Genomic DNA, 25,020 nt, shown 5'->3' on the forward strand with positions numbered 1-25,020 from the left:
CCAGGAGTGGGGCATTTGTAGAGCCTGTTACGAGAGAGGCCAGCTGCATTCAAAAGATAGCTACGCTCAGGGAACTGGACATGATACGGAACAGATGTATCTGTCCCCCAGGGGTGTTGAGAAGGGGCTATCGCTGGCATCCAAATGAAGGGAGCAAAAAGCCAAGGGCAACACTGCCCAGGTCTGCTGGCAAATACTGGCCTCTGTCCCCCTGATCCAGTGGGAGGGCTCAAAACCAAACTAAAAGCATAGTACACTGGGTGGACTCTACTTTGGAAATCAGACTAGAATGCAGGGAACTTTCAATATCCTTAAAAGGATGTTAAGAAAACATGGTTTCTATGAAAAGGAAGACAATGAAATTAAGCTAAAATGAGAGGAAATAGAAAGTGGTTGAGAGTAAGTCAAGAAAATAAGTGAAATGAAAAAATTTAGTTAGAAATAGCAAACAGCAGAATGGCACTAAAAAATCAAGCTAGTCATGTGGAGGTTAAATTTGAGAAGTTTCCCTAGCAGGAAGGAAAAAGATGAGAGGAATATTAAGACAAAAGGATTTTTGAGAAAAAAAAAATTAAAAACAGATACTTTCTCAAATTGATTAAGCCCTAGCCAATTTGGCTCAGTGGATAGAGCGTCAGCCTGCAGACCGAAGGGTCCCGGGTTTGATTCCGGTCAAAGGCACATGCCTGGGTTGTGGGCTCGATTCCCAGTAGGGGCGTGCAGGAGGCAGCTGATCAATGACTCTCTCTCATCATTGATATTTCCATCTCTCTCTCCCTCTCCCTTCCTCTCTGAAATCAATAAAAATATATATATTTTAAAAAGCTCTGGCTAGATTGCTCACTTGGTTGGAGTGTCGTCCCATATACCAAAAAGCGTGGGTTCAACTCCTGGTCAGAGAACAAACCTAGGGTTTGGATCCCAGTTCGGGACATGTACAGAAGGCATTGCTGGATGTTTTTTTCTCTCTCTTTCAAATCATACAAAAAATACCCTTGGGTGAGGATAAAAAAACAACAATAAGAAAAACTTGGGTAGGGAGATACACTGATTCAGTTTTGTTCAGACAAAAGTCACTGACACAAAAGATACAGGAATAAACACACAAGCTTCAAAGCAGAAAAATAAAACCTGCAAGGGAATACAAATCAGGCTGGCCTCAGACTTCTGCTATCATGCCAGAAGACAACAGTGTCGATAGGCTTTCCACAGAAAGTGACAAGAACTGTATGCCCCGTCAAGCTGACTTTCATGCATGAAGGCAAGAGAGGAACTCGGGAGAGCAGTAGCTGAGGAAAGTCATGTAGAGCAGAGTTTCAGCCCAGGTTGCATAATTCACTTAATTTACGAGTCTGTGTTCATTCCAATTGAGTAAGGAATGATCACTAATTCTATCACAATTCTGAAGTTAATTTTTATATGATTCTTCTTTAGCTGGAATATGTTTTCAAGTAATTTGTTTAAAAGAAGGGCCATGGGTGTATATGTTTTGAGTTCTCCCCTACCTAGGAATGCCCAGCAAAAACCCTCTGGTACCTCCCTCTACGTATTTGTTCTCCTAAACCTGTGCCTATTCGTGCATTCCTAGTGCTTGCCACACAGTGGGTGTCAATGTACGACAGCATAAGCACAAGCAAAGGGAGCACGAGATAGAGAGGCTCAGATCTGTACTGCCCTGACTCCCGATCGTTTCCTCCTAAAAGTTAGGATTCTCACTAGAAAGGGATGTGGATGAAATTACAGGTCGAAATTTTGCTTTTATTTCAAAATCAAACTGAAGCATAGTTCTGACCATGTACTACTTGTGAAAGGCTTGTGAGGTTACAGAAACAGTTCCATACGGGTTCCAGTCAGACCCAAAATGACACCAAGCAAACTTGTAATTGGCAGAGATGGCTTCTTTAATCTGCAGGGATTTTTTTGAAGTTCTCCACCCTAATTTCTGAATATCATAAAAAGTAAAAAGCACTTTTGTCATTTTTTCCTTTGAAAATGTTTTTAGCAGCAAACAGGACTACTTGTTTTCCTCACTTCATTTTTAGGAGCATAGTAGATACATGTCAACTTAATTAAAATTAGAGAGGGAAAAAACCAAAAAGCCCCTCATTGGCATTGCTCATCCATGGAAGACTCACATAAACAGGTAATCATGTTCATGTTATCACTTCTTCTACAAATATCAATAAAATAAGGTTTGTAAATGGTAAATACAGTAGTAGCAGTTCACATATATTTGACACACTTTCACACAGGATTCAGTAAACAACAATAAATATAATTTCCCCTCTTCAGAACAAAAAAAGGGATTTATAGGAAAGAAAGGATTAATTTCTTGGGGTTTATCAGCACACCATTTTAGTGTGATTTGAAAGAATTAAAAACCATGAAATTGTATTCACTGAATACTGGCCCATCGTTTTTTCTTTTTCTTTTTTTAAACTTGGCTTAAATACATACACCATGGCTTTCTATTAAAATCCTTAAATCTATGAGGATTTGTGGTAGCTAAGACTACATTAAAAAATTTTTTTCCTTATTATGAATTTCATTCAGTTAAAAAAAATCTGACATTTCCCTTAAATGTTAAGTTGAAGCCTGATCTATGCTGCTGAATCCTGTAAAATGAACCTAATTTTCAGAGTGATTAGGAATGCCTGAGTGGCCATTTAGAGCGCTGCATTTTCCTTCCCTCATGATTCCTGCTGGGTCCTCTTCACTGAGGCTTTTCCCTGAGTCATATATTTACTGGAAAGGCTACCTAGAGGAGGGGAGGAAACAAAACCCAACATAAATAAAATAAGTCTCACTTCATCAAAAAATCTGTAACATTACTACTTATTGCTAATTATTCACGGAAACTTTTCACACTGGAAATGGTCACTTGTTTTGAATTAAGTAATTAGGCTAGATATAAAGTCTATAGCATATGAAACATGATCTATTAAACATAAGCCTAGTCAAAGTCTTTTTAAATGCAGACAAGTCGCTAGAGTGACATCATTTTAATACAGTTTCAGAAATGAGGATCTTATTAAAACCACGCCACAGAACAGTTAATAATATATGCTGTAACCTAAATAATTTGACTTCTGAGCACACACACCCTATAGAATCTCTCACCTAAACTCAAGGACATTCACACAAGAATGTGCACAACACTGTTTATAACAGCAAAAAATCACACTCAATTTAATGCTCATATACTAGGTAATGGATATATACAATATTCTGTATTCATATGATGGAATACTGCAAAAAAAATGCCATAAACTTATATACAGCAATATGTTTAAAATACAGCAATATATTTAAAATTTAAAAATCATTTTGTTAAATAGATATGAAAAGCGATTGTAGAATATTTTATACAGCATGATGCCATGTAAATTTAAAAATTCACCAAGGGTAATATGTTAAAGGATACATATGTATGAGCTATCATGAAGAATTGAAGGAGCCCTCAATTCATAATAATGGATGCCTCCAGGATAGAGGGGGACATGACTTACAGAATGGACCTGGGGGTGGTAGTAAAAGGGCACTTTCAGTATTTTAATCTTTTATTTTAAAAAAGATTGGAAATGTGCGCTGGCCAGTGTGGTTAAGTGGTTAGAAAGTTGGCCTGAGCACCTAGGGTCATAGATTCGATTCCCAGTCAAGGACACGTACTTTGGTTGCAGGTTCAATTCCTGGCCAAAGAAAGAAAAAAGATGGAGAAAATATCCTTCGGTAAGAATTAATCAAAAAGGATTGGAAATGTGAAAAAAAATGATGCTATTTCTCTAGAACAGTGAAGGCGAACCTTTTGAGCTCAGCGTGGCAGCATTTTGAAAAACCCTAATTTAACTCTGGTGCCGTGTCACATATAGAAATTTTTTGATATTTGCAACCATAGTAAAACAAAGATTTATACTTTTGATATTTATTTTATATATTTAAATGCCATTTAACAAAGAAAAATCAACCAAAAAAATGAGTTCGCGTGTCACCTCTGACACGCGTGTCATAGGTTCGCCATCACTGCTCCAGTAGATGGGTAGTTGTTATATTATGTGTATCTTTTTATATTTTTCCCAAAGTGTTAAGAACCATTCTTTTCTAATAGTACTAATAGTTTTATTAATATATCACCTAAACATGTAACTTCCTATATCTATATATATAAAAGCCTAATATGCAAAGTGTTCCCTTGGGAGTTCAACTGACTGAGAGTTAGATTGCTTGCTATGACGTGCACTGACCACCAGGGGGAAGTGTGGAACCAAGGGAGGCCTCAGCTGGCATCCGGCAGCCGCTAGGAACCCTCCCCCTGTGCATGAATTTCGTGCACTGGACCTCTAGTATAAACATAAATCTCAGCATACCTGAAGATACTTTAAAATTAATAGAAATAAAATATAAATGAACACCATGAAATTCATAAATTGTGTAAGCATGACTTGAAACTACCCGAAAGTTGGCTTGAGATCAAACTACTAAAATAAACAAACAAGCAAACAAATGTCTGGATGGCAAAACAAATCATAAATGAGGCTGAAAGAATAATAAACTGGGGGTGGAGGTGGTGAAGGATGTTGTAATACATTTGACAAAGCATGAATGCATTTCTATGTAGAAAGAACTAAAAACAAAGATGACTATTGTAATAAAAAGTGCAAAGATATAACATGAAGAAATACAAATGAAAACATGTACAAAAATGTTGAGTTCAATGGTATAATAGAAATTCAAGCAGATTGTCAAAAAAGTATCTCAATGAAGTGAGGGTGTGGGAGACAGGTTGTGAATGACTCTCTGGGATTGCCAATCATAAATTGGCATTACTGGTACCACTGTTGAAAGGTACATACTTCTCAATCCATCATTCTAACTGGGAATTTGTCCTGAGGATATATACCTAGACAAATATCCTTTATAGGGTTTTATATACATAGTGATCTTCAAACTTGGGTATATGTATTTCTGAGCTGACTTAACAAGACAAGTGGGGAAGGGGTGTTAAGAGAACTGCTTGCAGCCTCTCAATTTCTATCTGAATTCTTCCTGAGAATGCTTTCATGACCAAGGCTTTGGGCAGGTTCTTAGAAATCACACCAATTTTCCTTGCCAACTTCCCTTTCACAATTCTTCTCCTACTTTCACTATAATATAAAAGACAGGCATATCTCCTAACCATCCAAATCTTAATGTGGTATGATGCCCTGGAGTGGAAAAACCTGGAGGTAGGGAGGTGAAGAAAATGATGGTTTGTGATAAATGCAAATGCCTCTAATAAAACCCCAAAGTTTTAGTTTTTTGTAAAGTTACATTAATAGCTGATGATTATCACAAATAATTTCTGATATCGCATTACTATGTGAGTTTTGGTCATTTAATGAATGATAAATAAAGAGTCATTGTTGTAATACATTTTCCATTCCCAAATTCTTAAAAGAATTTATATTATTTTTAATTTGCTATCATAAAGACTACTAAGTTTTCTCAATATTTACCAATCATAAAACAAAAAACAAAAATTAGAGATAGTAATGATGAAGAACACTGTTTTCATTCCTGCAGTAAGTAGTATTGGTCCATAGATAGATAAATGCACTGGGAAAAATCCCATCTATTCATTAAATGACAGTCATTTTTTTATTTTTTTATTGTATTGATTTTTTACAGAGAGGAAGGGAGAGGGATAGAGAGTTAGAAACATCGATCAGCTGCCTCCTGCACATGTCCCACTGGGGATGTGCCCACAACCAAGGTACATGCCCTTGACCGGAATTGAACCTGGGACCTTTCAGTCCGCAGGCTGACGCTCTATCCACTGAGCCAAACCGGTGCTGGCAAATGACAGTCATTTTTAGTATGTAAACATAAAAAGTAATTTTAAATCCAAATTTGTAACATTTTCTTTGATCAATCATTGTTCTAATGGTTGTAAAAACAACTTAGAAGAAAATTCTATGCTTTGAGACTTAAGAAAAAGCTTAAAATTCCAATTTACATAAATATTTTTATTTCAGGTAAGTATGATAGGCTGATCAATAAAATGCTTCAACTATATGATAAAAATATATCAACCTATATAAAAGCCTAATATGCAAATTGTCCCCTCGACTGGGAGTTTGACCAGGGGGCAGGGCTGGCCAACCACTTGTGGCCCCTCCCCCAGCCGGCCCAGCTCCCAATTGGGCTCCCCTCCCACACCCGCTCGCCGCGACCGTGCATGAATTCGTGCATTGGGCCTCCAGTCTTAATAGAAAATTCTGTGGAAGTGAAACAAAGGTATTCAAGGAAAAAAAGGAAATGATGTAAAGTTTCTGCAATAATATTTATATTTCATTTGATACATACATTTAAAGCTGATTTAAAAGTTGTATTTTATGTTAGTATTTATTATTCCCCCCACCCCCAGAAATTACAAAAGCTTTGCAGCTATGATGAAAAACTTAGACATCAACTTAAAAACATAAAGGAGACATATGAACTTCCAAAATTTTGTGAAAGAGTATGTAATCAAAAAATGTTTTGAAGACACTGATATATCATATATTTGAAAACAGTTCCTTAATCAGGAATGATTAAAGAAATAATAATATAGTGATATACTGGAGTATCAAGAATACTGGATATCAAAAAGATGATTTACATTCACGGATAATAAGATCTCCCCATACTGTTTCAAAAAATGTTGGAATGGCTCAGAGGTTGAGTGTCGACCTATGAACCAGGAGGTCATGGTTCGATTCCTAGTCAGGGCATCTGCTTGGGTTGCAGGTTCGATCCCCTGTGTGGGGTGTGCAGGAGGCAGCCCATTAATGATTCTCTCTCATCATTGATGTTTCTGTCTCTCTATGTCCCTCTCCTTTCTTTTCTGAAATCAATAAATATATATTAAAAAGAAAAAAGTTATATAAGTACACATCATCATGAGGGAGAAAAGATACCCATTAATCTACTTGCAGCATCTTTAATTTTTAAGATTTCAAACCATGGGATTAAAGTGGAATACATGAAGAAACAGTTCCTTTAGAAAAGTAATTTCCTTTAAAAAATGGGGGAGGATTAAGGATCAGAAATACGTTAGGTTCTTGAGATTCACAAACTGAATAAACTGTTATATGTAATTATGTCAGAGTAATTAACTTATGCAAAAAAGTCAGTTTATAACCACGATTCTCTAATCTTCAAATACTCTTATTAAGAAATTTATCCTGTAAGATAAATTACAGCAAGGTTGGTACTTCCTGTTAATTACAGTAATAAGAACAGTGATAATTTATTGAGTGGTATGTGCCTGATACTGTGCTATGGGCTTTACATATATGAAATTAATCCTTATTGCCCTGTAAGGTGCTAGTTCCAATTAATTGATAAGGAAACTGAGGCAGAGAGAGGTTCAAAATTTGCTGAGGTGACACAGCCAGTAAATAGTTGGGCTGGATTTCAAACTCAAGTATGTCTGACTTTAAAAGTTGATGTTCTTAGCCATTCCACACTCTATTGTTCCTTCAAAGTGAGTATAACTCTAATCAATACAATTTACAGAACATCTAAGGCATTGTGTTGTCTGTGTGTATGCGGGGGGAGGGAAATAACAACGAAGAGCAAGGAAATTCATGAAATTTTCTATTCAATACTATCTAGTTTAGGAGGTAAGAACTATATGTAGCCATATGGAAAAGAATGGCCCAGCTGGCATGGCTCAGTGGTTAAACGTGAACCTACGATCCAGGAGGTCACGGTTGGATTCTCGGTCAGGGCACATGCCCAGGTTGCGGGTTTGATCCCCAGTATGGGGTGTGCAGGAGGCAGCCAATCAATGAGTCTCTCTCATCATTGATGTTTTTCTCTTTCTCTCTCCCTCTTCCTTCCTCTCTGAAATCAATAAAACATATATTAAAAAAAGAAGAAGAAAAGAATGGAGACAGGTATTAAGAGAGGACAGGGAATGTGGCTGAGTGTTTACTATAATCTGGGTGCATCTTCTCAGCACCCAGCAAGATAAATGGTGCTACTAAAATTTTATACATGAGACATCTGGAACTCAGAGAAGCTAACCTCTTGCCTAAGGTCAACACAGCTAATGTGCTAGAGCAGTGGCTGTCCATCAACAGGCTCTGGTGAGAAGGAAGAGCTTTGGGGAAATTTAACACTACATATAATTGAGACATTTCACATTCATAACAACATATATAATTTGGGTAAGTTTATCATGGATAAGTTTGACAGTCTTAACAGCTGTCATATTCTTACTTGAAGAGTTTATATTTTTGGAAAGGATAGATTTTAGCTACCTATAACTGTTATTTGTTTTTTTTCTGGCATTACATTTTTTTTTCTGTAGTAAATTTAAGTTTTACAGTTGCTCAAAAGATTTATAAGTGTCATTTTCTTACTTAGAAGATAATTACAGAAATCCTAACTTATTGCCAATCAGTAATGCCATTTTTATTTATTTATTTTTTTTGTTTTAATTTTTTTTATTATTTTATTGCTTAAAGTATTACAAAGGGTATTACATATGTATCCATTTTATCCCCCGCCCTAGACAGTCCCCTAGCCTCCCCTATCCCCCAGTGTCTTATGTCCATTGGTTATGCTTATATGCATGCATACAAGTCCTTTAGTTGATCTCTTACCCCCCTACCTCCTGCCCCCCAACCCTCCCCGGCCTTCCCGCTGCAGTTTGACAATCTGTTTGAGGCAGCTCTGCCTCTGTATCTATTATTGTTCAAAAGTTTATAATGGTCTCTATTGTCCATGAATGAGTGAGATCATGTGGTATTTTTCCTTTATTGACTGGCTTATTTCACTTAGCATAATGCTCTCCAGATCCATCCATGACGTTGCAAATGGTAAGAGTTCCTTCCTTTTTAGAGCAGCATAGTATTCCATCGTGTAGATGTACCACAGTTTTCTAATCCATTCATCTACTGATGGGCACTTAGGCTGTTTCCAGATCTTAGCTATGATGAATTGTGCTGCTATGAACATAGGGGTGCATATATCCTTTCTGATTGGTGTTTCTGAGTAATGCCATTTTTATAATGTCTAACATCTGTATTCCTCCAGCACTTAAAAAATTATAATAAAATTCTACTTTCAAGATGTGTAAAGCCTTTAGCAGGAGCAATGTTGACATAGCCCTGCAGAAATACCAATGAATCACCACCCACCACAAACCTCTGCTCTGTTCTTGCTGTACGCAGGCGCTGCTCTAAGTGCTTTGACATGGATTTCTCAACATCCCTACAAGTCAGGTATTACTCTTATTATTATCCCTTAGAACAGATAAGAAAACTGAGGCAAGTGGAGGCTAGAGCAGGTGTTTCAAGATTACAAAGCTAGAAAATATACCATGCAATCTGATTGCAGGGCCAATATTCTTAAGACATTTCATCTTTGGCCAAAAGGACATCTAAACTAAGCAAGAATCAGTGTTTTTCCTATGTAACATGTTCTGGAATTGTTTGTTCAGGGCTGACCCTTGTAAAAACAACTCTTGGCTTGTTTACATATGCTAACCTTGTGACCCTCAAACCCAGAGGATCTATGAGAAACAACCCCTAACTGTGGTTGAGTCTGTTTCCCACAGGCTTTCATTTGTTGAATCAAAGTTGCTTCCAGGGACAGCCTGTCAACTCCCTTATCATTCTTTCATGGCTGCTCTCATTGTCAATCAAATCATCTCACAATAGGCTCTATTCTCATTTCACTTCTATTTGATTTTGGGGGTTTTCCCAGTAATATTTTTTTTGGTTTATAAGTCCATGCATTCTACTGAGAACAGTTACAAAACCTTCCCAGCAAACAGCTGCTCCTGAATTTTCTCACTGAGCCTCCTGTGTCTTTTTTTTTTAAATTAAATCTTTATTGTTCAGATTATTACATTTGTTCCTCTTTTTTCCCCCCATAACTCCCCTCCTCCCAGTTCCTGCCTCACCCTCCGCCCTCACTCCCCACCCACTATCCTCATCCATAGGTGCACGATTTTTGTCCAGTCTCTTCCCGCATCTCCCATACCCCTTTCCCCCCCAAGAATAGTCAGTCCATTCCCTTTCTATGTCCCTGATTCTATTATGATCACCAGATTATTTATTCACTTGATTCTTAGATTCACTCGTTGATAGATGCATGTTTGTTGTTCATAATTTGTATCTTTACCTTTTTCTTCTTCTTCCTCTTCTTAAAGGATACCTTTCAGCATTTCATATAATACTGGTTTGGTGGTGATGAACTCCTTTAGCTTTTCCTTATCTGTGAAGCTCTTTATCTGACCTTCAGTTCTGAATGATAACTTTGCTGGATAAAGTAATCTTGGTTGTAGGTTCTTGGTATTCATCACTTTGAATATTTCTTGCCATTCCCTCTGGCCTGCAAAGTTTCTGTTGAGAAATCAGCTGACAGTCGTATGGGTATTCCCTTGTAGGTAACTGAGTTTCTTTCTCTTGCTGCTCTTAAGATTCTCTCTTTGTCTTTTGCTCTTGGCATTTTAATTATGATGTGTCTTGGTGTGGTCCTCTTTGGATTCCTTTTGTTTGGGGTTCTCTGCGCTTCCTGGACTTGTAAGTCTATTTCTTTCACCAGGTGGGGGAAGTTTTCTGTCATTTCTTCAAATAGGTTTTCAATATCTTGCTCTCTCTCATCTTCTGGCACCCCTATAATTCTGATGTTGGTGCGCTTGAAGCTGTCCCAGAGGCTCCTTACACTATCTTCGTATTTTCGGATTCTTTTTTCATTTTGCTTTTCCAGTTGGGTGTTTTTTGCTTCTTCGCATTTTGAATCTTTGACTTGATTCTTGCCCTCCTCTGGTCTGCTGTTGGGTGTCTGTATAATATTCTTTATTTCAGTCAGTGTATGCTTAATTTCTAGTTGGTTCTTTATCACAACATCGAGGGTCTCATTAGATTTCTTGTAGATCTCATTAAGTTTATCGGCAGTTTCTAGAAACTTATTGAAAGACCTTAAAAGTGTGGTTTTGAGCTCTGTATCCTCCATTTCTGTCATGTTTTTTTGTCTCCGCATTTTTTATGCTTTCTTGGTGCACCCCCTTGTGGTCTTTGTGCGCAGTCTTGTTGTAGTTAAGCCTTGGTTGTTGTAGGTAATACTGGCGGGGATTTGACCTCCAGGCCAACTGGCTATGAGAATCAGCTGGGTCTGCAGTGGGAGAACTTCTGTGCTGGATCTCTAGGGCAGTGCTAATCTAGCCTTTGCCTGAGGCTATCCGGCAATGCCTCTGTGCAGGGCTTGGGCAGGGCGGGTCGAAGGGGATCTACAGGGCGGGCCGGAGTGAGCAGTTATGGCTGCTCTCAGTTCCGTCCCTAGGGGCTCTGCCTCACCGAGTCCCAGCAACTGCTGCAAACCTCGGAGAGAAAGCTGCCTTCGAGTTCCGACCGAAGCCAGACAGTCCCCCTTCTCCCGTTTGAGTCTGGGTCCCTAGAGACTTGCCCGGATCTGGAGCTCAGAGTCTGAAACTCCCTCCCGATTGAAAACAACAACCTCGCCCTCCGCCGCCAGCCCGCTCTGCGCGCACTCCACACCTGAGTATTTCACTTCAGCACTGTGCCTCCTCTGAGTCTGGGTATGGTATTCTCTTTCCTCCTAGTTGTAGAATTTCCACTCAGCCAGCCTTCCTGTGGTTCTGGATGATGTCCGTTCCGTCTTTTAGGTGTAATTTGAATTGGTTGTTCGAGGCAACAATCTCTGGCGTTAACCTATGCCGCCATCTTGGTCAGGTCGAGCCTCCTGTGTCTTTACCTTTCATGCATTCCAGTCCCCTTTTGGGTAAGGATGGCAATTCTTTGAAGCTTTGTGCTTCTCTTTGAATCATCTGACCTCACTCTGTATGTCAACATCAATCCCCAGGCCTTTGAAATTTTGATTGTAAAAAGGTCTGACGCTATTAAAAACCCCACCACCAGTCAAGTTCACAGATCATAAAAATAAATGCCTATTTCTTTTTAGATTATTTTATATGAGATAATTGACCTTGGCACTTTTCTCCTGTTAACATTCAAAGTAGAGACAACCGAACATTCCTCGCTGGAGCTTTCTTAGCCTTCCCAGGTGAGATCACTGTGCCCTGGCAACACCTGGTGGACCAGGGAAGAGCTCTCTTTACTGCAGGATTTAGGAGGCTGCTGAGGATCTGAGAGTGCTACTTCTCCGTAACTGACATTTATGGGAGATAGCTTAGAGTCCAGTGGTTCTCAACCTGTGGGTCGCGACCCCTTTGGCAGTCGAACGACCCTTTCACAGGGGTCGCCTAAAACCATCCTGCAAATCAGATATTTACATTACGATTCATAACAGTAGCAACATGACAGTTATGAAGTAGCAACGAAAATAATTTTATGGTTGGGTCACAACATGAGGAACTGTATTTAAGGGCCAGAAGGTTGAGATCCACTGGCTCAGACCCGTCACACTCTGTAACTAACACAGGCATTACCAATAACATGATACGTACAAACTGAGCATACAAAATGTGGGTTGACATGACATACAAAAATGTCAGGTTATATTAATGAAGTTTTAAAATTTCCGAATTTTCTCATAAATTATACAATCAAGTTCAAAAGACTATACATGCTTATATAATTTCCCTCCTTTAAAACAACTTTATTGGACAAGATGAGAGAGGGAGAGAGGAGAGAGGAAAGGGGAGCGGTGAAAGACTGACAGGTACTTTTAAGCAAAGTTACTAAGGATATCAACAGGCCAGAAGTCAGAATGTTTGCATCAAATTTATAGTTTCATCCTTTTGTACCAAAAAAGCTAAAAAAGCTAGTATGTTAAAGTTACTTTATTTTTCTTTCCTGCTTCAATTTCCTCCCTTCTGTTTCAAGACTCAAAAGCACTATTGAAACTCCAGGAAAAGGCCTGCAGAGCCTTCCAGTGTCCCCTCCCTTTCAGCACCTGTCCATAGACCCGGGGACCTACCACTTTGTGCCCACAGCTGAAGTCACGTTGCCTACAATTCCTCTCCCAGCATTTCTCACCAGAACTCCTTGTAATCAGGTTTTTCTCTCTTGCATGCCAAAGAAACAGCTCTTTTCAAAGTCACCAGTGACTTCTGCATTGCCAAGTCCAGTGCTTAATTCTCAATCTACAGCTGCAGGAGACCTATGAGCAGCAACTCACACAATTCCCTTCTCTTTGAGGAACTTCCTCCATTTGAATTCCAGGACCCAGTTCTCTCTTTCTCTCTCTTTTTTAAAAAATATATTTTATTTATTTTTTACAGAGAGGAAGGGAAAGGGATAGAGAGTTAGAAACATCGATGAGAGAGAAACATCAATCAGCTGCTTCCTGCGCACCCCCTACTGGGGATGTGCCTGCAACCAAGGTACATGCCCTTGACTGGAACCGAACCTGGGACCCTTCAGTCCGCAGGCCGATGCCCTATCCACTGAGCCAAACCGGTTAGGGCAGGACCCAGCTCTATTGCTGTTTCTGTTCTCTCATTGACCATTTTTTCTGTCTTCTTTATTTTCCACCTGAGCATCTAAATGCTTTTCTTTTCTATCTGCATTTATTTTCTAGGTGATCTCACTCAGACCCAGGCCTAAGTACAATTACACTGATATTAAAATTTATATCAACAATTACACTGATATTAAAATTTATTATCTCCTGCTCTAAAGGCCAGGCTTATATCCAATTGGCTACTTGGCATCTCTATCTAGATATCTAGTCAGTTTCTTAAACTTAGGTTTCTAAAACTAAACTCTCTTTCTCCCCCCAATATGCTCTCCAAGCAGAGAAAATTCAACCTCTATTCTTCTGGTTGCTCAGGCCAAATATCATAGTGGCATCTCTGATTTATACTTTGTCATCCAACCCTCAGAAATTATGTTTGAAGATGCCACCTTCAAAATACAGTAAAAGTCCTCACTTAATGTCATCGATAGGTGCTACATGATCCAGACCCATCTACCCTGACCTCACCTCTTACCACCCTTTCCTGCTCATTCCAGTCAGTGACCCTGGAGGACAAAAACTGTTTTTGGTACTGCTGTAACAGTTGAACTCCAATTTCCCACTGACTTGCCCCTTCCTTGATTCTTTGCTTAAATTTAAAAGTTACTTTATAAGAAAGGCCACCTCCCTCTCCAACATTCTGTTTCCCTTTTCCTGCTTTATATTTCTTAGCACCTGTCACCACACGAAATGTTTATGTATCTCCTCTGACTAGAATGAGAGAGGGGCTATGCTGTATCCTCAGTGGGTGGGTGTGCGCCTTAAATATTTGCTGAAGGAATGAATAAATGACTTAGTGAGAGAGAGAGAGAGTGGAGTTCAGACCAATAATTACTTTCTTTCCTTACTTTGGTGCAGTGAATAATCTCCATGAAGAGATTAAACTGTTGACAACACAGTGGCAATTTCAAAGCAGAAACAAAAAGCATGGAAGAGGAACAAATAATTCAAGACTATGGTTCCTTCTCAGGGATGGTATAAGAATCACCTATAAATTAAAAAAATACACAGGCCCAAGCCTAATCCTTGAAGAATCTGATTTAGGAGATGAAGGAGGGGCAGGGTAAATGTATTTTTAAAAGTTCCCCAAGTGATTCTGATGTCCAATCCCTGTTAAAACCACTTATTCAAAAGAAGTGTCTCAAAAGGCATGTGGTAACTAAGCAGTAAGTAAAAGAACACACATTTGTTGTTTTCAACCCACATACCTGACTGGGGACTCAAAAATATAGCTGCTTTTTGTTTCTTTTTGTCTTCATGTAAAAGCACTGCCTAAAAAATGAAATACACTGGTTTACAAAATTGAAAGGAATAGCATCTGAAAGAGCTTTAAAACTGTAACCATATCCAAGGAGAGCTGAAATTAGGCATGTGGGTGGCAGAATTTTGCAAGTTACTGAAAAGCGAGACACATATGCAGGGATCCTTAAAGCACGCCCTGCCATCCCGGGCACAGCAAGCCTCCTCACCACACTGTGCTGAGGGCAGAGGGAGGGAGCCGGGGGGTTAGCCAGAAGGAAGGAGTGAGGCCAGGGCCTGCCCAGCACCTCAAGGACCCGGCACACCTTGAGGACCTGGCACAGAGCTGCTAGCACCCAGTAAAGGTTTGCTGACTAGACAGATGCTGGAAGGCCTTCTTGCTTAGGTTTGAGCTAGGTTTACCTGAACAAATGTTTCAGTTGGTCTCAAAGTACTAGGTGAAGAAGGGGATCCACATACCCAATGTGGTTTAAACATACCTAAGAAAGAAATCGGCACTTTTTGTTCCTACTTTAAATTGAAAGCAGCAGCCCTGTTTTCAAACTTGTACAGAAAGCTTGTCTGTTGATATGACAGAAGCTCTACTGAATATATTGCGTGGACAAAATAATAATGTATTTGCAGAAATGAGAGGGAGCAGCAGAACTCTTAGCTAGGAAGCAGCAGCTATTTATTCTTCATTGCAACTGGAAAAAATTCACCACACTCCAGCCCACTCTTCCCTTCTTATTTACTTTTAGAATATGACGACTTGACTTACACTGTACATACTGCATTCTGAAGTAACCAAGACTAATGCTTCTGCTTTGGTTGGATTATTACCCCCGCCCCCCCCGCCATGTCCCCTTCCCCTCTGATCTGCTGTCGCAGCCTGACAGAATCACTGCTCTAATTGTTTTGAGAGCTTCACTATTAGACAACTTAAAACTTGCTACTAGCTAAAAAGCAGCAATCCATCCATGCTGGGGACCACAGGGCATTCCTTCACCACTCCGTTGTAACAAAAAGGAACACAATGACAATGTGCTTCAGCTATTTGTAACACAGACCTTGAGTTCCTCTGAATGGTGGCCTACAACAACTGTGGTAAAACTTTATTACATCTCATCTACACTGTTTACAGTTTCCTCATCTGTTAACTGGGGATATCAACAATACTACATTTGATGGGGCTGTGGTGAAAATTACATGAAATTACCCATGTAGTTAAAATAGTGCCTGGTCTATTGTAAGCAATCAGTGAATGTTAGTTATTGCTATTATTTTGAATTCTCATAATTATATTTATTTCATATAAAAGAAAATCACTTTATTCTGGCATTTGTCCCACATTAGGGCAAAAGAGCTTGAGTTTGAGTTCTTTAGAAGCAGGGCAAGGTGTATCTTTCATAAATGTTTTAAGTCCTATTTTAAAATCAGTAATTAATTTAAAAATATACTCCTTTGCATATAAAGCTTCTTTTTGGAAAAAGCAAGTACAGGTGATCTATAAGTTTCTTGTTTTAAAAAGAAAGAGACAAAAAAGAAAGAAAGAGACACCATATTGCTGATTTAATGAACTGGGGAAGAGGTTGTTAGTGTTCCAGGAACAATAAACACTGGAATGAACACTTTAAGGAAACTACCAGCAGTGCTAACTTTTGTGTGCTGTTCACAAACATATACAGTTGAGGACAGAAATAGGGTTACTATTTTAATAAAAAAAAAATGTCTTAGAGTCTCTTTTATAAACTAACCATATTTCATCCACATTCACAGATTTGTTCTAAAAAAGTGAAAGTGTATAAACTGCTTATATATACACAAAGGCACCCTTACTCTTACTAGTCTGTCAAAAAGGTACCTTAAATATTTGAGCCATTTAATATAATGTGTTAATTCAGATCCAACAACTTAAAGAGGCAAGATAATGGATGATTTTGAACTATTGACTTATGTTTTTCCTCATCATAATCATCATATTTATTGCAGAAAAATATTTAAATGATAAAATCCAAAGACAAACCCCTCCTTAATTCTCCTCTGCAGTTAGAACCACTATTAACTGTATAACCTATTTTCTTATAGTCCCTTTTCCACACATGTGCATGTTATGTATTTAAATAGAAATACATGTGGCTCAGTGAACACACAGTTTGGCAGCCTGAGATTACCTGACGCCTCCTCCATGGCTGGGCAGTACTTCAACTTCAAAAGTGCCCACACTGAGTAGCAAAGCTCAAGTTACAGTTTGTCTTATGGTCACTTAGGCTACATTTTTTAGGTACTGGGAATGACCAGGTTTTCATTTTATTGATAATCTTATTTAAAAAGTCAACCAAATTACCTTCATAAGCTTCTAAATAAAACCAGGAATTAAGTGTTTAAGACTTATAAAAGATAAGGATTAAAGGAGGAGAGGGAATCTCACTTTCTTAAAAAAAATCTTTTTGAGTCATTAGATTTGTTAAAGAAATAAATAGTACAGAACTCTAAAAAGATTTCCCCTGTGATGTGATTGGGAACATCAAAGTGTGACTGGTGTGCATACCTGGAGAGCCTTTGAACTGTGGGCATTCCTTTTTAATGTGCCCCTCTCGTCCACAAATAAAACAACGTTTTTCTCTCAAGTCTTTGTCATCCTGTCTCTTCCACTTTTCCGCTGACGGCCTGAGCATCTTCTCTCTCCCCAGATCGACAACTGCCTTCACCGGCTTGGCTTTCTGAGGCGTGTACTGCACGGGCTTCTCCTCTTTTGAGGACACCTCCCTCTCTGCACACTTGTTTTGAACTTCTTTGTCATCTTTGCTTCTTTTGTCCTTGTTCTCAGGGTATCTTTGGTTTGGGGTATCTTCCTGATCTCGCCGTCGCCTCACTCTGTAGAAAATGATATAATACTGGTAGGAAAAAAATCCAAACAGAATTCTAACAAAATAAGACAATTCCAGGTTTAGGAATTAATGAGAAACAGAAGGCATTAAAGGGCAACCCCAGAATTTAACAAACTTAAATCTATTTTTTTCTACTAAAAAGCAACCTCAGGGCTTAAGGGTGTTTTTCCTTTTTATTTTCACAATTACTCCAGTGCTCTAAAACCAATTAGTGGGACTCCTTGATATTGATGTAATGAAACTTGTCCTTGGGGTGATGCTTTTAGAACCTTTCTGGCCTGCTTAGCATTCTTTACTAGACACTGGAAATTTGAGATGTGAAACTTTAAATACATTCATTCACATGCCCAGAAAAGGGACCAGAAGGAAATAGGTTCACAAGCAAGTGATGGTTATAAGGAGATTTAGGGTCTTAAAATATTAAAATCATTTTTTCCTTGCCCATGACCAGTGACTATATTCTTGAGTAAAAAACAAATATGTACTAAATAAGAGCCTTAAATTTCAGATGATGACCTGTTTTATTTTTGTTGTTGTTGTTTGTTTTTGGTTAATCCTTACCCAAATATATTTTTCCCATTGATTTTTAGAGAGTGGAAAGTGGGAGGAGAGAGAAAAATCAATGTGAGAGAGACTCATTATTGGTTGCCGCCCATACACGTCCCGACAAGGGCCAAGGATCCAACCTGCTACCCAGGTACGTGACTTTGAACGGGTATCAAATCCATGACCCTTTGGTCCCAGGGCCGATGCTCTAAGCACTGAGTAACACCAGCCAGGGAGATGATAACCTGTTTTTAAATGAGCATATTATCATCCAAGTAAAAGCACCACTACCACCCCAAACAATATGTTCAAAGTGAGCATCCAAAACTATGTCCCTCTGTCCTCCTGTAAACAGCAGAAAGCATGGTCACCAAGCTGAGTAGGTCACCATAGCAATATTAAGACGTACAAGTAAAACTGTGTACAAGTGAAAGGGTCTTATAGTCCCAGATATTGTCAGTGAATCCCAATCCCAACATGGCACGCCTCTTATTGTACATTAGAAGTGTAATTGACATCATGAAGGAACCAATTTTACTTTTCATTGACTGAAATGATTCTGAACTTCTCACTGCTGTAAAAGGGAAGAATTTTAGTTTCCTCTTTTCTCTTCCATCCCAACTGGAGAGGCCGATAACCAGATGATTGAGCAATGATTAGGGCCATGACCAATATTAGGAAAAGGGACCAGGCCTGAGAGACTGTCACTGTTACACTGGAGTCAATTCTCATTATCTGTATGTAAGGCCATATTTTAAATCACCTCATTTTCATTACAAAAAACCTTAAATTTACCTGAGAACTGCTGAATTTCCTTAAAGTTTATTTTCTGTTACAATAGAACCTCATTTAAAAACTGGTACATTAAGAGCATAAAATCAAAAACACCACTTTTGAACATTTACTTACTTTCTCCTCAAAGGACAGTCCTTCATGAAGTGTCCAATTTTCCCACAAATTCGGCAACATCTATCATTTGGGGCCAACTGTCCTTCAGTTAGCACATCTGGATCAAAAAAGTACTCCTAGAAAAACATAAATATATACAAATATGAAGTATTACTGAGATCAAAACACAAAGCTAACCCGACAGCAATCAGGTATCTTATATCTCAACATCAACGTTATCATTAACTTAATACCTATTATTTATATTGGTTAATTTCAAATCTAAAACCATTATGAGGTCTAAATCAGGATTTTACCTAAACTCCAATTTTACGTAGTCCTTTTCATCAGAGCACTCTGTTTATCCTTAACCACAAAGGTAGCTTTCCCCAGCACTTCTAAATATAAGAGCATCGCATAGCCCAGAAGTCAGCTGCCCCAGGACTTGGAGGGAGCTGAGTCCAGGTACAAAAGTTTCCTTGCTCTGAAAAAAGAGAAAAGCTAACACCTAATGAATTGAGGAACATGATGTGCATATACAGATTACAGAGAAAAATAAAGAGGCTATGTGCTGTTGCTTTATTTCATTGTGGTTTCTGAAGGGAAATATCAGAAGAAAGGAAAGACAATGGTCTGGACTCTAGCCCCTTTACCACTGAAATGAAGGTGGGGGACCAGTAGCACCAGCATCACCTGGGAGCTTGTAAGAAATGCAAAGTCCTCCTGAGTCAGAATCTGCATTTAACAAAATCCCCAGGTGATATGTTTGGACAAGTTTCAGAAGCACTGACAGACTACCACAGCAATATCTACAACTAGATGTTCACATGTTATCAAATGCTGAATATTGCTACACACAAAACAGTTAAGGTTCATTAAAAGTGTATTCAGAAGATTAATGCAGAAAAAGAATAACTTTATTTTAAACATAAAACCCTCTAGCTCTGCTCTAGCTGGTGTGGCTCAGTTGGTTGGAGCATCGTCCCATGCACTAAAGGGTTGACAGTTCAATTCCTGGTCAGGGCACATACCTGGGTTTCAGGTTCGATACTTAGACAGGAGGCAACCAATAGATGTTTTTCTCATACATCATTGTTTCTCTTTCTCTCCCCCTTATCCCCCACTCTCAAATCAATAAAATATATCCTTGGGTGAGGATAATAATAATAATAATAATGATAATTTTAAAAACCTCTAGTTTCTTACCCCCTTTTTTCTCACTGAAATACGTTATGTTTATAATGCAACTTTGTTTTTAATGAGTGCGGCTCAACAGAAACCTGAGCATTAGTTTATATGAGAACAGACAGTTCTAGTACAGGCAGCACCGTCCCATTAAGGGATTTATTACTCTTTGCAAGTATAGTAATAAACAAAGGAAAGTCTAGACTTCATATGGATGCCCTTAGGCATGTGCAAATGGCTTGGCTGAGGCTGGCATGGAGCTCAATGCTGGTGGTGCAGCAATGCCACCTATATGTCTTACCAAGAAAAAGCAGCAGCACCAAAATTATAAATCTTCCCACCCAAACTCCACCTCTGGCTATTTTTCCCCATTCTCCTGATGAATTGTCTCAGAGCAGGGATTTTTTTAAAAAATGTATTTATTGTCTAAAGTTTTACATATGTCTCCTTTTTCTCCAATTGATCCCCCCTTCCCCACCCCACCATTCCCACCTCAGGCAAGCCCCCAAGAGCAGGGATGTTTTAGAAAGGATTTTTAGGGATTTGTGTTGTAATTGTTCATCTTGGTGGCTAGACTCACCAGATATTCAGAGTATTTAAGTTATTACTGAAGTAATATGTACAAATTAAATGCTTAATATGGGCTTTCAGAATTTTTTTTTTATTTTATTTTATGTCCAACAGATGCTTACCATTTTTGAGGTGTAGTCCTTTGGAAATCCTTTGACTGGAATACCAAATACTCTTCTACCATTAATAAATGCTTTCATTATAAAATTGGTCACTAAAAAGAAAAGAATAAGAGCTCAAGTAGGTGAATTAAAAGAGATCACATGAATATTTATAAACAAAGTTAACTTACTTTTCCTTGATAATCCAGCTCCAAGATTATGATTCAAATCAAAGGGATCTAAGTAAAAAAAATGAGAATAAGATAATCAAATGGAAAATGCCACTATTCATACAATAAATGGTTTATATAACAAGTGTTACATAATTTATCATTATTAAAAGTATTAAATAACTACCTTCTTAATGATCTTCAAATTTGTTATATAGTTAAGTAATATATATTCCCAACTACAAGGCAAGTTTTATTTATTTATTATTTATTTATTTATTTATTTTTTTTAAAAATATATTTTATTGATTTTTTACAGAGAGGAAGGGAGAGAGATAGAAAGTTAGAAACATCGATGAGCGAGAAACATCGATCAGCTGCCTCCTGCACATCTCCTACTGGGGATATGCCCGCAACCCAGGTACATGCCCTTGACCGGAATCGAACCTGGGACCTTTCAGTCCGCAGGCCGACGCTCTATCCACTGAGCCAAACCGGTTTCGGCGACAAGGCAAGTTTTATTCTCAAAAGTGTCTATCAGAAAAGAGGGTGTTGCTTTATATTTGAATTCTTATAAAATCTTTCGCATTATGAGGAGTTGCTTTATTTTGAACAATAAAATACTATTTGGAGAAGACTAACATTAGCCTGAGATTATTTAATGCTAGTTTTTTAATGTATATAGAGGTCATAAATATATTTAAAACATTTTAGCACTAAATGTTCCCACCAATTAATAAGCTTTTTAAAGACCACGTTAGAAAATAATTCATCATGGATATCACAGAATGCACTCAAGTGATAAATTAAAACACACATAGGCAATAGCTACTTGGATCTCAATTTCTAGTAAAGGCTTCATATAAGAATTTCCATATGATCTTAAATATTTTCACTCAAACATCTTAGATGAGTGGATATCTGTTGTGTTCTGGAACACTATTTGTTAGATGATCCAGAAAGTGGTAGGAAGGATGAAAAACCTGCTGATGTCAAAGATGTATGTGGGATCTGAATAAACTGGTTTATAAAATAAATGGGGATAAAGCATGCTTTCTAAAAATTTTTTTTAATTTTTTTAATTTTTAAATATATATTTTATTGATTTTTCACAGAGAGGAAGGGAGAAGGATAGAGAGTTAGAAACATCAATGAGAGAGAAACATCGATCAGCTGCCTCCTGCACACTGCCCACTAGGGATGTGCCTGCAACCAAGGTACATGCCCTTGACCGGAATCGAACCTGGGACCTTTCAGTCCGCAGGCCGACGCTCTATTCACTGAGCCAAACTGGTTAGGGCAAAGCATGCTTTCTAAATCAAAATACTTTATAAATGATTTAAAATAAATTTACACTCATGATAATTCATAAGTGAAACATAATGTGTAGATATTTAATTTAATTATTTCCTGTAAATGCTTAAAAACATATTCAAGAAAGCAAAAAAACACAACAAAACAAAAACCACTCCAAAATCTTTTGGAGGGGGATCAATCCATTGTGATTTGAATTCCATTTTATATATTTTCACATTATAAGACTATCAATAGGTAGATAAAAGTTTAACATAGAGCAGCGATTTTCAACCCATTTGTTGCCACATGAATTTTAAAACATGCGATACCTGACGTAGTCAGGGGGACTGACCTCTTTTCCCTTAAACTGTCAAATAAAAATATGACAGCAACCAGCACAATAGCCATTCGATGTGAATGAGTCAAAATTATACCAATTTTTTTTTTTTTTGCCAAATCGACACAAAAATATATTTTTTGGTGTGCTGCAGAATTTTAGTAATTAGTTTATGTGTGCCATGAGATGAAAAAGGTTGAAAGTCGCTGACCTAGAGTAACACATTATTTAGGTGATATGACTTCCGATAGGCAAAACCCCTCCATTAATAGCAAATAAAGATTTTGAAAATTCACTCTTATTAGGGCTTATATCTACTAAGTGTTCAATGATAATAAAAGATCTGTCATGGTGACCAAAGACATAATGTGAGAGGATCCACATAAAGGCATCAATCATTTAAGAGTAAGTGTTTAGCTACAGCAGGAAGGCCGGGGAGGGTGGGGGGCAGGAGGGGGGAGGGTGGTAAGAGATCAACCGAAGGACTTGTATGCACGCATATAAGCATAACCAATGGACATAAGACACTGGGGGGTAGGGGAGGCCAGGGGATTGTCAAGGGCGGGGGGAAAAAAAAGGAGACATATGTAATACTCTTTGTAATACTTTAAGCAATAAAAAAAAAAAGAAGAAAAAAAAAGTAAGTGTTTAGGTGGGAAACAGATGCCTCCACCTGACGCAGGCAGTAATAGGATGGTGCATTGCACACCCTAATCAGTGGCTCCGGGCTGCCCTCCTGGAGAGATGAAGAACAATGCCCTCTTAATTCAAACTCTACATTCTAAGCAACTTTAAGTTTTGATCTTATTTGTACCTTCAATAACAATGTATTTTGAGGTCCACTGTTTCTTAAAAGTTGTAAGCAGACTTTTTCTTCTGATGCTAATAACATGTTCTTTAAAATCAAAGTCCTCTGTGTAGAAACGAAGAAGTCCCAACCAGAGCTGCCCAACAGATTCTGTATTATTTCCATATTCTGGCCAATAGGTGGGCTAAAAACAGAAGAAAACAAGGGATATCATGCCCTATAGTAAAGTGTTAATGTCAATATTCACTTGTATCTTATGAAGTAAATATGGGCTTATTTCTAATTAACTAGTTTAAACACACAAAATATGTAATTACATAACTTTTCTTTTACAGTTTAAAATACCACCTACCTGAGTTTATTAATCTTCACCCTATGACTTGGGATAGGGAGACCTCAGGGTTTTTAATGTCAAACCTCAGAATGCATGCTAGTTGAAGAATCTTGAAATGAACTTCAAGAGCCCTGGTGATAATCATAAGTCTTTCCAAGTTATGTACAGAAATTACAGAGCAAATATTCATTTATTTGGAAAAAACTACTAAATTATTTGAAATTATTAGGCATTAAAGAACTTGGATATAGTCCCTAAAAATTCACCTGGCTTAAAAATGTTTTCAACTTCAAAGGAAACATCTGTATATGCTAGTTTTTTTATACATTTTTTTTGTTTTTACTATCATATATAAATAAATATAGCAAAAGATAATATAGTTGTTGACCGTCTATCTATACTACAGCATAGTATAGCTAACTTTTAGTCAAGGATGTAAGAAAAAAATCTTTACTATTAGAATACGTACCAGTTCATCTATTTGATCAAAAAAATAAATATTCCAGCCATCAACAAATATTTCAGGTTTCTTTTCACCTTTGTATATCTGCAATTAATTTTTAAACTATTAGTATGGGTTACAAACTTAATGCACTGATACAAAACTTTAGAAAAATTGTTAAAATTTTAACTACAGAACTAGAGAATTTTTCAAAAACCTATTTTAATTGATTTCAGAGAGAAAGGGAGAGAGGAAGAGAGAGAGATAGAAACATCAGTGATGACAGGGAATCATTGATTGGCTGCCTCCTGCACGCCCCCCACCCCCCACCCTCCCGGCCCTGCACTGGGGATTGAGCCCATACCCTGGGCATGTGCCCTGACCGGGAATCAAACCATGACCTCCTGATTCATAGATTGATGCTCAAGCACTGAGCCATGCTGGCTGGGCCAGAACCACAGAATTTTTGAGAAGGAATAAGGCTCAAAATATCACCCAGCTTTACAGATAAGAAATAGAATTTACTTTATTAATACCTCTTGAAGGACAGGAATAACTGGTGGTTTCCTCTGCTGGAGAAAATATAGCACCATAAGTGTATATGCATATGATGATAAGCTGCCTCTGGATGCATCACCAATATCACACATCTGGAGAGAAGGAAAATGAAGATCACAAAGGAAAGATTACCAATGTTTTCTGCTTGCAGCTATTCTATTATCACTAAAAGGAATTGCTTT

The 25,020-nt window shown here is 38.0% G+C and overlaps 1 protein-coding gene across 9 annotated transcripts in view; it reads right to left on the reverse strand.

The window, feature by feature from the left end:
• Window positions 1–1,737: 1,737 nt before the first annotated feature.
• TUT7 (terminal uridylyl transferase 7) overlaps window positions 1,738–25,020 on the reverse strand; it is a 60,825-nt gene continuing 37,542 nt past the window's right edge. For 6 of the 9 annotated variants that reach the window (XM_059657065.1, XM_059657060.1, XM_059657063.1 and 3 more), the window contains exons 20-29: window positions 24,817–24,930; window positions 24,308–24,385; window positions 23,511–23,688; window positions 21,085–21,132; window positions 20,915–21,006; window positions 19,059–19,174; window positions 17,264–17,589; window positions 15,136–15,212; window positions 14,682–14,745; window positions 1,738–2,758 (exon numbers count right to left, since the gene is read on the reverse strand). In XM_059657065.1, the coding sequence (XP_059513048.1) occupies window positions 2,691–2,758; window positions 14,682–14,745; window positions 15,136–15,212; window positions 17,264–17,589; window positions 19,059–19,174; window positions 20,915–21,006; window positions 21,085–21,132; window positions 23,511–23,688; window positions 24,308–24,385; window positions 24,817–24,930 (1,161 nt within the window). In that variant the 3' untranslated portion in view covers window positions 1,738–2,690. Of the gene's footprint in view, window positions 2,759–3,161; window positions 3,690–14,681; window positions 14,746–15,135; window positions 15,213–17,263; window positions 17,590–19,058; window positions 19,175–20,914; window positions 21,007–21,084; window positions 21,133–23,510; window positions 23,689–24,307; window positions 24,386–24,816; window positions 24,931–25,020 lie in introns of those variants that run through there. The other 3 variants (XM_059657066.1, XM_059657068.1, XM_059657067.1) reach the window with 3 other exon arrangements.

Source organism: Myotis daubentonii, chromosome 11, assembly GCF_963259705.1.
Source record: "Myotis daubentonii chromosome 11, mMyoDau2.1, whole genome shotgun sequence".
NCBI lineage: Eukaryota > Metazoa > Chordata > Mammalia > Chiroptera > Vespertilionidae > Myotis > Myotis daubentonii.